Source organism: Mastomys coucha, unplaced genomic scaffold (assembly GCF_008632895.1).
Source record: "Mastomys coucha isolate ucsf_1 unplaced genomic scaffold, UCSF_Mcou_1 pScaffold9, whole genome shotgun sequence".
In the NCBI taxonomy this organism is placed as follows: Eukaryota; Metazoa; Chordata; class Mammalia; order Rodentia; family Muridae; genus Mastomys; species Mastomys coucha.
Window position 1 is genome coordinate 41,629,255 of NW_022196915.1, and position 11,783 is coordinate 41,641,037.

General features: G+C 54.2%; 1 protein-coding gene across 1 annotated transcript; it reads right to left on the bottom strand.

Moving 5' to 3' along the window:
• Positions 1–14: 14 nt before the first annotated feature.
• Positions 15–10,404, bottom strand: Jph4 (junctophilin 4). Its single transcript, XM_031362885.1, has 6 exons — positions 9,382–10,404; positions 8,287–8,836; positions 6,777–7,548; positions 3,282–3,400; positions 2,460–2,992; positions 15–1,582 (listed from the first exon to the last, which is right to left on the bottom strand). Exons 2-6 carry the CDS (start codon positions 8,663–8,665, stop codon positions 1,499–1,501), a joined length of 1,887 nt encoding a protein of 628 aa, XP_031218745.1. The 5' UTR covers positions 8,666–8,836; positions 9,382–10,404; the 3' UTR covers positions 15–1,498.
• Between the last annotated feature and the right edge of the window lie 1,379 nt (positions 10,405–11,783).

Consider the following 11,783-nt stretch of genomic DNA (forward strand, 5'->3'; position numbering starts at 1 on the left):
GGAGATGACAGTCCCCCCTTTTTGGAACTTTTTTATTAATATACTTTTTTTTTTTGTTAAATTTCTTTGTATTTTTTTTTCCTGCAAGACTCGATGTTGGCGGCACTGTTGTATAACTTCAATCCCAAATTCCATGAAATAGAAATTAGAAGTAAAGATTGAGAAGGAAGGAAGAAGGAAGGAGGAAGGCAGGCCAGGGAGTAAACAGAGGTTGACTAGAAAAATAAGAAGAGTGTGTGGTGGGCATTCCTGGGCAAGGCCATTCCTTGAGGAAGGGGATTGGCAGGCAGCTTGCCTCTGCCTCATGCAGGGAAGAAGAGTTCCCCCCGGGGTTCTACAGTTCCCTCTTGTAGAGCTTTCTGTCCCCAGAGGAAAAGCTAGTAACAGGGATCAGCCATATCTCAAACAGGCTCTTCACCCACCTCTCATCTGGGCTTGACACCCACCTCTGCCCCGCCTGGAAGTGTGGGACAGCAGCTTCCTCCGATCCCCCTTTAGCTTTCCAACTCACAGGATTCTATGTGAAGGGTTAGAAGCTAGACTTGTGGCAGCATCTGCTGCCCTTCATCTCTCAACAGGTGCTCCCCACAACGACCAGAGCTGAGGAGTGGGGTCCTTGCTTGCAGTGCCTCTAACCCTCTGCAGAAATGCCTTCTTCAGGCCCCTTAGGAATTTAATCAAAGGCCACAAGTGAGTCCAGACCAACCAAATAAATTGTCAGGGGGGGGGGTAGAGAAGGGTAGAGAGGTGAGTGGCAGAGTCTGAGAGGGGCGGGCTTGGTGCACCAGACGGTTTTCACCTTGCTTTTCACATTGCTCTTGGCTTGGCGTGCCATCCCTGGGGTTGGGAGAGGGACTGGTTGAGGAGGAGAGGAGAGGGAGCACGGGGAGTTTCCTGTTGTTCACTCCCGTTTTCTCCCTCGGGGAAGGATCAAATTAGGCAAGAACTTAGGTAGGTTCTGGGAGGTGAGAGTGGAGGGTAACTCTTCCTGCAGCTTTCTATTGGGGCCAGAGAGGCCCCAAGTGGCTCAGCCAGTGCCTTGTCTGGCTATCCAGTCACTCCTTATGCATTTTCTTTCTCCCCTCCACTCAGATTCCAGGAGATTCCTCAGGACACCAAACCCCCACCCTCGGTGAAGTTCTGATTCAAAGAAAAGGTTGGGGAGAACATGGGGGGCAATGGTCTGACTTAGATTTGTGTATCTCAGAGGAAAGAGCAACTCTGAGAGAAACAGCCCTTCATATGTAAACAATCTAGAGAGAGAAGGGGTCGGGGTGGGAAAGAAAAACCAGGAAGACCAGAGACAGGCCCAAAATAAATGAGACCATCTCAAAGAACAGAGGGAAGGAAGAAGCAAGAGACAAAAAGAAAGGGTCCCAGGAGAAAGGAGAGTGGGCAAAACACAAGTGGGTGGAGGAGGAGAGAAGAGAAGGCAGGTCAAAGGTCAGAGTGGGTGCAGAGGCAGGCAGCCAGAGCCCGAGGAAGCCAGGATGTTGCCTCAGGTGAGGAGCTGGGAGAACAGGAAGGCCAGGCTGAGGTCCAGCAAGGCCACGGCTCCCACCACCAGGGGGTTGGCAGCTCCCTAAAGAGACAGAGGGTAAAGTGGATTCAGTCCTGGAAGGCAAGCGTAGGTCTCGCCTCCCTGCTCTGGCATTGTCAGCCAAGGGTCCCAGATACCTCCCCACACAGGTAAGAGCAGAGGAGCACACCCTCACTTCAGACTGTGAAGGACCTCGCTTCTATGCAGGGCCCTGCCCTCATACTCTGAAGATAGCAGGCAGAGTCTCCACCCACCCACCACCACCACCACCACCGCTCTCCCCATCCCTCAGCATATCATGTGGGCAAGGCAGAAGGTGCCTGGCCTTAGCAGCAGACATTGGCAGCAGCAGCCAGTACTGCAGTAAGGCAGAGGGAGGAAGGGGTGAGGGAGGATGTGGTTGCTAGGAGATGGGAGAAGGCCTGGCATCCAATCAGAGCAGAGGGTTCTGGAGAAACTCTCCACCTCTCTCGATTTTCTGTCTGCACCCCCCCACCTCCCAGGAGAGGGAGGGAGAGTGAGGGTTGGGAGGAACAATTTTTTCCTATTTCTGGGCACCAAAGAGAGAAAGTATGGAGGTGGGGGTGGGGGTGGAGCAGGAAACTGGGGCTGGAAATGATATGGAAGGAGAACAGGAAAAAGTGCTCTGAGTCTACCATTAATTATTAGTTTGTGACTAGGGCTAGGTTACTTAAGTGCTCGAGGTCTGTTTCCTAGCTGTCCTCTGGGAGGGCTGGACTCCAAGGTTCATTTGAGCTGGAAAGTTATCTTTTTTATAAAGTGGATATGGTCCAAGACTGGCCAGGCAGAGAGGAAGCTGGTTGAAAACTGAAGCCCCTCAGGGGATTATACCGAAGTCTGGAGGGATGGGAGGTAGGGCTTTGAAGAGTAGAGGGCACAAGAGGGAGGCGTAGCTCACCGGCTGGGCAGGCCTCTCGGTGGCAGCAGGCTCCTCAAACTCTTCTGTCAGGCACCCAGCATCAGGACCCCTTGAAGACAGGCCCCTCAAAACTGGCGTGGTGACAGGCTCAGACTCTGAGCCTCCTGGGGCCCTCGGCTGGGGCAAGGACTCTTCATCTTCCCCTTCCTCCTCTCGAAGACTTCCTGAACTGTCACTGCATTCTCCGAGAAGTGGGGAGCCATCTCTTGGTCCTGGGCCCTGCATCCCAGCCTCATCCTCAGCCTCATAGCCAGCTAGTTCCTCTGCCTGCTCACCAGGATCCCCCCACTCCTCGGGCCAAGCTTTAGGGCTGGAGAAGGGGCCCCAGTTCCCTCCAGGAGGCATTGGGCTCCGGCAGGCAGGGGCTCGCCAAGGTTGGTGGGAGGAGGCGGGGCTGCTGGGCAGTTCCGGAGAGCCCTCCGAGGGGGTCAGTCCATTCTCGTATACCCCAGGGCTGTCCTCATCCAAAGGCTCCGTGTCAGAACCTCCTGAATCCTGTCTGGGTCTGCGGCCTGGGCAGGAACAGCTAGGAATCAGTGTGGGCCAGAAGCCAGAGGCTGCAGCTCTGTGATCAGCACTGTCCAGGGTTCTGGTTACCTCCAGGTTCAGAGCTTGTCAGTGCCAGACCTCAAACCTTCCATTACCCTGCCTCACATCCTTGGTTCCCCCTCTAAGACACCCTCCACCCTCTTGGTTTTTTTTTCTTCCCACCCTCCAGATCTCCATGCCCCCAACTCGACCCCATGAGCCTCTCCATCTCCCCAGGGAACTCTCCCCTCCCACAGGATGCCCACACCTCACCTGGGGCCTCTAACATGGGTTGTAGATCCTGGGCTATCAGCTTGGCCATCCGTGCCGCCTCTACAGCCTTCTCCGCGACGCTGCTGGCTGCCACAGCTTTTAGGAGGGCGTCTGCTGCCCTGTTGGGTCCCAGGAACAGGGACTTGGCTGACCTTCCCCCACATCACTTGATTCATGCTCTGATGCGCCAGCCCCTTACTCGGTTCCCACTACATCACATTTGATGGGTCTGAGCTACCTGTGGGGTCCTCATCTCTCTGCACAAAGCCAGCTGTTGTCATCCTTCAGGGTTGGGTTCTTCATTTAGTCCAGGGCTGCATACTGTGACCACACTCCCCCTTTGCTCTCACACTGTTCCACCCTTATGTCCTGTAGTAACACTTCTTTCAGAGACAGGGCCAGCTCCCCTCCCAACTCTGCGCTCCATTGCTGCCCTGATTCTGTTTCCTGAGCCGTTGCTTTCTTGGCAACTCCCGGGCAGCCCTGTTGCTGCCTTAGCACCTCGGATTCCTACCAAACCCTCCCGCCCGCTGGGAAAAGTCAAACACCTTTCTGGGGGATGCGAGGAGCTATCTAGTACCTGATCCTGTTCTAACGGCACCCCCACTGCCATCTTCTTCAGCCACCCCTTCCTGTGCCATCCACTCTCCACTGTAAGCCCTCTTTATTTCACTCCACTTAGATCAGTCTAGATTTCCCAGGAGGAAAAGTTTTCATCTCGCTTTTGTTTGGCTTCTGTTAGCACATTCTTCTGTTCCTTGTCACTGCCTCCCCCAACTCCAACGCATCTCTGAGATCTATAAGTCTCTCTTTCTCGAACTCACGTAGACCAGACTGGCTTCAAACGCACTATGTATCCAAGACTCTTTTTTTTTTTCCTTCCTGAGACAGTTTCTTTGTATAGCTCTGGCTGTCCTGGAACTCACTCTGTAGATCAGGCTGGCCTCAAACTCAGAAATCCACCTGCCTCTGCCTCCCAAGTGCTGGGATTAAAGGCATGCACCACCACCACTGCTGGGCTCCAAGACTCCTGTTTTGCTTCTATTTCCCAAGTGTTGGGACTATAGGCACAAGCCCATGTCCAGCTTAGAGCTGGAATAAGAGAGGCTCTCTCTCTCTCTCTCTCTCTCTCTCTCTCTCTCTCCACATCTCCCTCTCTCTCTCCCTCTCTCTTTCTCTCTCTCTTCATCTCTCTCTTTCTCCCCCACTCTCCATTTGAATCCCTTCCCTACCGGTGCACGCCCTGACACCCAGTGTACATGTAACTTCTCACATGTTACATCCGTATAGAGCCTCAGTCTGCCTTCTTGTTTCTTCTCCACTTGTTTTCCTAGCCTGCTTCCCTTGCTCAGGTCACTTTAAAGGATGCTCATCCTTGCTCCATTACTGTTTCTTAGTTCTCTCTTTCTAATGCCTCCTCAATCCTTCCTCCCGAGTCACCCTCTGCTATTAGGTGGTTTAGAATCATCCAATTGCTTTTATAATCCAGACTGAAGTCAGGCACAAAGGAGCAGAAAGGATCAGATGCATTTGCTATGATCTGACTAGATTAAGATTCATGACTCCTTTTAGGCATGGGACTTTTTTTCTGCATTTAAGAAAGGCAGTTTGTATCTAGCGGCTGGTGAGATCCACTATACTCTTTAGTGAACTTCCTATTGGGTATCTTGGGCATATGGTCAGCCTCCTTCCTTCATAGCTGGTGCATTATGTGCTTTAGAGCGTACTTGGAGGGGCATCAGATAACCCTGTTGTGCTCGGGATTTTTATAACATTTATGACTAACCCTGACCTGGAATTGAGCGGGGTTCTGAACAGATCTGAGCTTCACTCTTTGGTTCCACTGAGTTCTGTTGATGGCCACAAAAACCTGTGGCTTTAGACATGGAGGGTGTGGATTATTAAGTCTAAGCAGGAGACTTGGTCTGTGATTAGGCATCAGGTGGGACTCAAGGTACCTGGTAGATGCACCTGCTGCTGAGGCTCTGCTGTTTCCATAGCAGCCAACAGCCAATCAGGGTTGCCAGGCCTGTTGCTGGGGAGACCAGCCAGCCTCTTCTTCCCACTGCCTGATCTTCTAGTTAGTGAGATCAGTTTTTTTCCTGCACATGCCTCCACCCTATCTAGCCCAAAATGTTCCATGATGCTCTGACCTCCCTCTGCCCTGGCTTAAGGCCTAGATTCTAGGATCCATATAGTCAGACACAGCTACAGATGCATATTCTCTAACCCAGCCACCTACTCAGGATTTGACATGGTCATACTTAGTCATATTCACACATGTGCACGTATACAACAACTTGTCCCTTATGCAAGTTCTTTGATTCATATTTGGGCCTGTCCTCATGCCCTCTGAAGTACCTCCAATCCCTCATTACCCCATTAAAGAACACAATACATCAAAATTCAAATGTGTGAACTCCATAAAGCAAGGGTCTTTGACTCTCATTCCAAATGACTTTTGGTTATTTTTAGATCCGTGCTATCTCATTCATAGAACTATTAAGCACTTAAAATGTGGCTGCTCTCAACCACAAATGATATACTGTAAGTGAAAAAACTATATGCAACATTTTAAAGAATCCAGAAGGAATGTAAATTACATTGCTGGTTGAAAGGAAAAAATTTTGGAAATATGGCTTAAATAAAAATATATTATTAAAATTCATTTTACTTGTTTCTTTAAAAATTTTTTTTCCCTGATACAGCGTTTCTCTGTGCAGCCCTTGCTATCCTGAAACTAGCCCTGAAGACCAGGCTGGCCTCAAACTCAAGAGATCTGCTTGCCTCTGCCTCCTGAATGCTGGGATTAAAGGCATGGGCCACCACACCTGTCTTATATTCTTTCTGGACTTTACTGCTTTAGCTAACAAGACTCTGATGCATCGAAATGTAATCTTATTTACTGAAAGACAAGTGTTATTTAGAGGCAAGACTCCTCCCTTCAGATTTGAGTAAAAGGAGCCAGAGCAGGCAAAGTGGGGAGAGAAGAGATTTCAGCTGTAAAAACCAGACCTCCTCAAAAGCTAGAAATAGATTTCAGCCAAGGCTGAAATAAAGTCAAGCTGGAAACTAGTGAGGAAAGGTCTACAGCGTTTTGCCCAGGACGGAGGCTTCCAGCCTGAGGACTGAAGGCTGGATGAGCTGAGCAAGAAGACCAGGGAAACCATGAGGTTTCATGGTACAAAGCAGCGTTCACTGTACCAGCCACGTACCATGGATTCTATAGATGCACATATGCACACAATAGACTGCGGCATAGTTTTAACTAACCTCCAACCCCCAACACTAAGCCACCCACAGTTACACCCACACCCACCTATAGCCTCAGTTCTAAACTTCCTCCCATTCTAGGGCTACAACCGCCTGGAAAGAGGCCTGCTCATGTTTCCCCAACAGGCTGTAGAGCTTGGGTCTTGGTTCTCTCTCTTAAGTGTAGGACCCAGAGGAACCTCTCCTCTCAACCCAAGTTGGATCTGTGCACCAGATGCCCACCTGGCAGCAGCAATTTCCTGGCGCTGGCGGGCGGCACTCACAGCTCGACGGGCACCTTCGACAGCCCTGTCCACTTTCTCCTTGACTTTACCCCGTCTAAGGGCCAGAGGCAGGAGGCTGCGGACACGTCCCCCGTGTACCAGCCGGTTGCGCTTGTACTTGCCCTCCTCACGGGAGCCATCGGGCCGGGTGGTGCGCCCGTATCCGTGGCGTCGGTTGCCCAGCCACTCGCCTTCGTAGCGCAGCCCGTTGGATCTCTGGCTCACTCCGTAGCCACTGCGCCGGTCCGCACGCCACTCACCGGCATACACCTCAGTGGCTGAGCCCTCGATAAGGGCAGGTGGCGCTGGGATAGGGGGCCCGCTGGCCTCGGAGCCCGGGGGTCCTGTACTGCCCACTTCGCTGCTCACCTCGCTGCGTAGAGATCCCCTCTTGCTGCCCAGGGAGCTGCGGCGCCCACCAGCTCGGAGCCCGCTGAGCAGCAGTGAACGGCGGAAGAATCCACCTGCGGCTGGGGTGCGCTTACGAGAAGACGCCCCATCGGCGTCCCCTGGCCCCGCCAGCACGAAGCCGCCTCGAGAGCCGGAGGCTGGGCTGCCTCCTTCATCTCCTGGTAGGGGTAGGGGTGGAGGCGGCGTCGGGGGGTCGCTGTGGCCAGAGTCCAGGGAGGTGCGGCGGGGTGAGCGTAGAAGCGCCGCCTGGTGGTAGGGTACACTCTGGCGCACCCCGTAGCCGTGGCGTTTTCCGGCTTGCCACTGGCCTTGGTAAGTGCCTGTGGGTGTATAGGAGTCAAAGAGTCAGAACATTTCAGTGGGCTCCCACACCCACTCATTCGTAGCCCCAAAGCCCTTGGAAGCTCAAGTGACAGGTGGAAGCAAGTGAGTGTGAAGTCTGGGAAGGGACAGGCCAGGCTTCTTTGGAAAGTGTGGAAGAGCAGATGAAGACAGCTGGAGTAGCATAAAACACGTGAATTTTGGCAATGTCAGTGGACTGGGGAAAGGCAGAGGAACCGGCAGGCAGGAGTATATGAAGGACAGGTGGCTCAGAGGCTGTGATGCGCAAGCTGACAGGTGGCAGTGTGTAAAAAAAAAAAAAAAAAGGCACGTGACAGGCAGACAGGACTGCAGGCTTCAAGCTGACTTGAAGATTGTAGGTTAAGCGGCGAAGGGGCAGGCAGGTGGAAAGGGCAGGTGGGAGGGGCAGGCAGGGTGGAATGAGGGAGAAGCTGGTAGAAAAACTGTCAAATGAGTTTGTTATGAGTATGGTGGTGTGGGAGAGGCAGGAAGATGGAAGCTGGGGTCCTGAGCTGGGGTGGGGTGGGGATGGTGTGAGGGACGGACGGGAATACTGGAAACAGAAGGCAGGCGCACCGCACGCAGATGGCTGGGGAAGGAGGATGGAGGATGGGAGTAGCAGGGCGTGGAGGGCGGAAGGCTGGGGAAGCACACGCGCCCCAGGCCGGCGGGAGGCGCACGCGGACGGGCAGACAGTAGTGGGCCGGGCCCCGCACCTCCGTCGGAGTAGGTCTCGGTGCCGTAGCCGTCCTGGAAGCCGTCCTTCCAGAGCCCGGCGTAGCGCAGGCCGGACACGCTCTCCCACACGCCGCTGCGCCCCTTCAGCCCGCCCAGCCACTCGCCGCGGTAGGTCCAGCGGCTCTTGCGCTCCACGCCCAGCCCTTCGCGCTTGCCCTGCTGCCAGTGGCCCTGGTAACTGTGTCCGCCGGGCCCCGTGAAGACACCCAGCGACTCGAAGCCGTGAGCCCAGCAGCCGCTGTACTCTCCCTGGGCGCCGGGCCCGGTGCACACGCCATAGCCATGTGCCCGCCCCGCCTCCCAGCCCCCCACGTAGCAGCCCCCGTCGTCAAAGTCGAACTTGCCCCCGGGGGACATGCATGTAGTTGGCGTGGCCTCAGCCCCCCGGCAGCTCAGCGCATCCTGGGGCTGGAGAGCCGGCTGGGGGCCTGGGGGCCGGGCGAGGCCTGGGGGCGGGGGCAGTTAGACCGGGGCTGGGCGGAGGGGCCCCAGCGCGGGCAGGCAGGGCCGGACCCTCATCCTGAGTGGCTGCGGAGAAAGAGGGGTGCAAGTGGAGAGCGAGGCAAGAGGAAAGACAGGTCCCCTTCTTTGCCAGCCGCTCCCCTGCCGGTAGCTTTAGGGCATCAGCACCGCCCTCCAGCCCTCCTCCCATCCCCCCCGCCCCCTCCCCCAGGCAGCATCTTTCAGCAGCTCCCAAGCGATGAGGGCAAGGGGGCTTTCCCATCCCTCCCAACTTGTAGAGGGTGCCTCCCGGGACTTGGGGTCCTAGCCCTGATCCCGAGTCCTACTTCTCTAATCTTGAATCCCACAGTGTGGATGGCAGTTGGAGGTGGGGGACCTGGGAGGGGTCAGGGCAGGGTCTTCCGACACCTGCTTTCCTGGCGATTTGAACCCCTCTGTCTTGATTCTTTGGCTTCGCTAGCAAACCCGGGTGCGGGAGAGGCAGGGGGTAAAAATGTAGCTGGAAAACCGGCCCCAGGTGGGGCGATGGTAGAATGAGGATGTTGGGGGTGGGGTAGGGGATGAGGGTAGGGATGGGCAGACTGGCGAAAGGGAGGGGACAGGTTACTCACCATGTGAGCTGGGGCTCAGGCTGCCTCCCGGGCGCAGTTTCCATGGCAGGGTCCCTCCACTCACACCTCACCCGGACAAGCCAAGCCCCCTTCCCTTCCGGAGAGATTGCTACAACCCAGAGAAGGAAGGTGGGGGAGCTATGGGAGAGTCCCCTCTCCTCGGCTGAAGGTGCAGGCTCGTGTGGGGGGTGAGGTGGTGGCAGGGTGGAGGGAATGAGAATAAGTGTAGGGGGAAAAATCTGCCTTGAACAGAGACAGCAAAGAGGAGCAGGGAGCTGGATGGGAAAGAGGAGGGGGCTATCAAGAGGGGGTGTTTTTATTTTTTTCTTCTTATGGTTGGGAGAGGGAAAAAAAAATCAAAATTCCAATTCCATCCCAGCACAAATCAATGTTTGCTCCAAACCCAGCATCAAGGGGGAGGCTGGGCCAGGCAGATTTAAAGGGGCAGAGAGGAGCGGAGAGGAGAGGGTGGGGAGAGTCAGTGGCAGTGGGGGTGGTGAGAGGGAGGATGCTCAGGCAGAAAAAAAGGGGGGGCTCGCTACCCCTGAGGTGAGGGAGAAGGCAGGCAGAGAGGAGAATGGAAGGCTCAGAGACCCCCACGGTGGAAAGAAACCCTGGCATGCAGGCAGGGAGTGGAGTGAGGCGGAGGGAGGGGAGGGGAGAGGAGCTAGGGGGAGGAGTCTTAAGATGGGGAGGCAGGGGGAGGCCAGAGGCAGGCGGGGGAGGAGAGATGCTGGGGAGACCGGGAGTGCGAGAGGAATACAAAGAATGAGGTGCAGGGGTGAGAGCTAATGCAGGGGGAGATACACTGGGCATGGGAGGTGGCGAGGGAGACCCATTCCAGGGCTCCTGAGAGATGGCTAGGGAGAGAAGCCAAGGATGGAGAAAAGGAGGGGAGCAGAAACAGATAGGGAGCCGAAGAGAGCGAAATAAGGGTTGCGACGAGAGGGAGAGAGCTCTGCAGAGAAAGGGCAGGCATGAGAATAGAAATCCCGGCAGGAAGAGCCCACATTGAAACAGGAGGTCCGGAAGTGGTGTTTATGGGGACCCTAGGGAGAGGGATGAACCTGCCAGCTGCTTGGCCCAAAGCCAAGAAGCATTTGAGCTTAGATACCTCTGCCCATTCAGCTCAAACTCCACCAGACAGCGCCCACCCTCTCACAGTTTTAGAGGTAGCTTGAAATGGGGCCCTGTCTGGAGGCCCCACTAAGCTGATGCACATTATAGTCTGCCGTCACCGACAGTTTCTCCATGATGAGCCCTCTGAGGGAAGTGTTGGTATGTTCATGAGGGGGCTCAAGTTCGAGGAGGCCACCAAGATCTTAGGGCTCTGGAGTCTTTTGCAACATAGGAGCAAATTACACAAGTTTGCTGAGCAGACTTTTGCTGTGACCCCTTAAGCCCATCACCCTCTTTCCGTGTCCACTTTCCAGATTGACAGCACAAATAGACCACACAGGTACTGGCATTCTGCGGTCCCTCCTTCTCAGCTTCCTCAGTCCTCCCCTAAGCCTTTAAGGGAAGGAGGCAAGAGTGTGCTCGGTTCCCTTTCTTTTCCCATAGGACCTAGTGCCTGCTGCCCACCCCTCAGCCCCATACGTGATTTAAAGAGAACCAAAGCCAAGCCGAGAGGGAAATGTCACTCACAAGGGGCGCACAGCAGAGTTGGCAAAGCTAGGAGTAGAACACTAGACACAGATTTTTATTTTTCTTGGTGTTGGGAATTGAATTCTGGGTCTTGGATAAAGCATGCGCTCTACCACTGGACTCAAGCTGGTAGCTTGGTGTCTTTTGAGCCTTTCAGGTCTTCCAGATGTCTGTGCTTGGGAGCATCCCCTAAAGTCAGGGTTACACCGAGTAAAATAAAAGAGTATGAAGATTGAAGAGTAAAATAAAAGAGTATGAAGATTGAAATAAACAGGGATTTCTCTTGTACACACACACACACACACACACACAGAGGCTCCTCCTTCATCCCTCTGAGTGCTGGGATTACAAGCACAGCCACCAGAGCACCATACTCAGCAGGGAAGCACATATTTAAGGCACCTTTGGGAATCAAGGAGGGTAGCCATCAGGTGCTGGGGGTGTGTAGCTTAGTGGTAGAGTATATGCCTAGGATGTGCAAGGCCCTGAGTTCAATCTCCAGTACCAAAACAAACCACCACCAACAAAAATCCCCGAGTCCATTTGGGGTCCACTTAACACATGATAGTTGGTTCATTCACTCATTTCTCATTAGACATCTACAGCTTTACTAGTGAAGTCCTGAGAAAATCTTGTAATGTATGGGACGCACAGTCCTGGCTCTGCTCCTCCCCCCATTTCTCTGCCGGAGCTAGCCTTTTGGCCTGTCCCTAGTGGTTGCTACAGTCATCTCTTTCAGAATAGGGACACTTGTT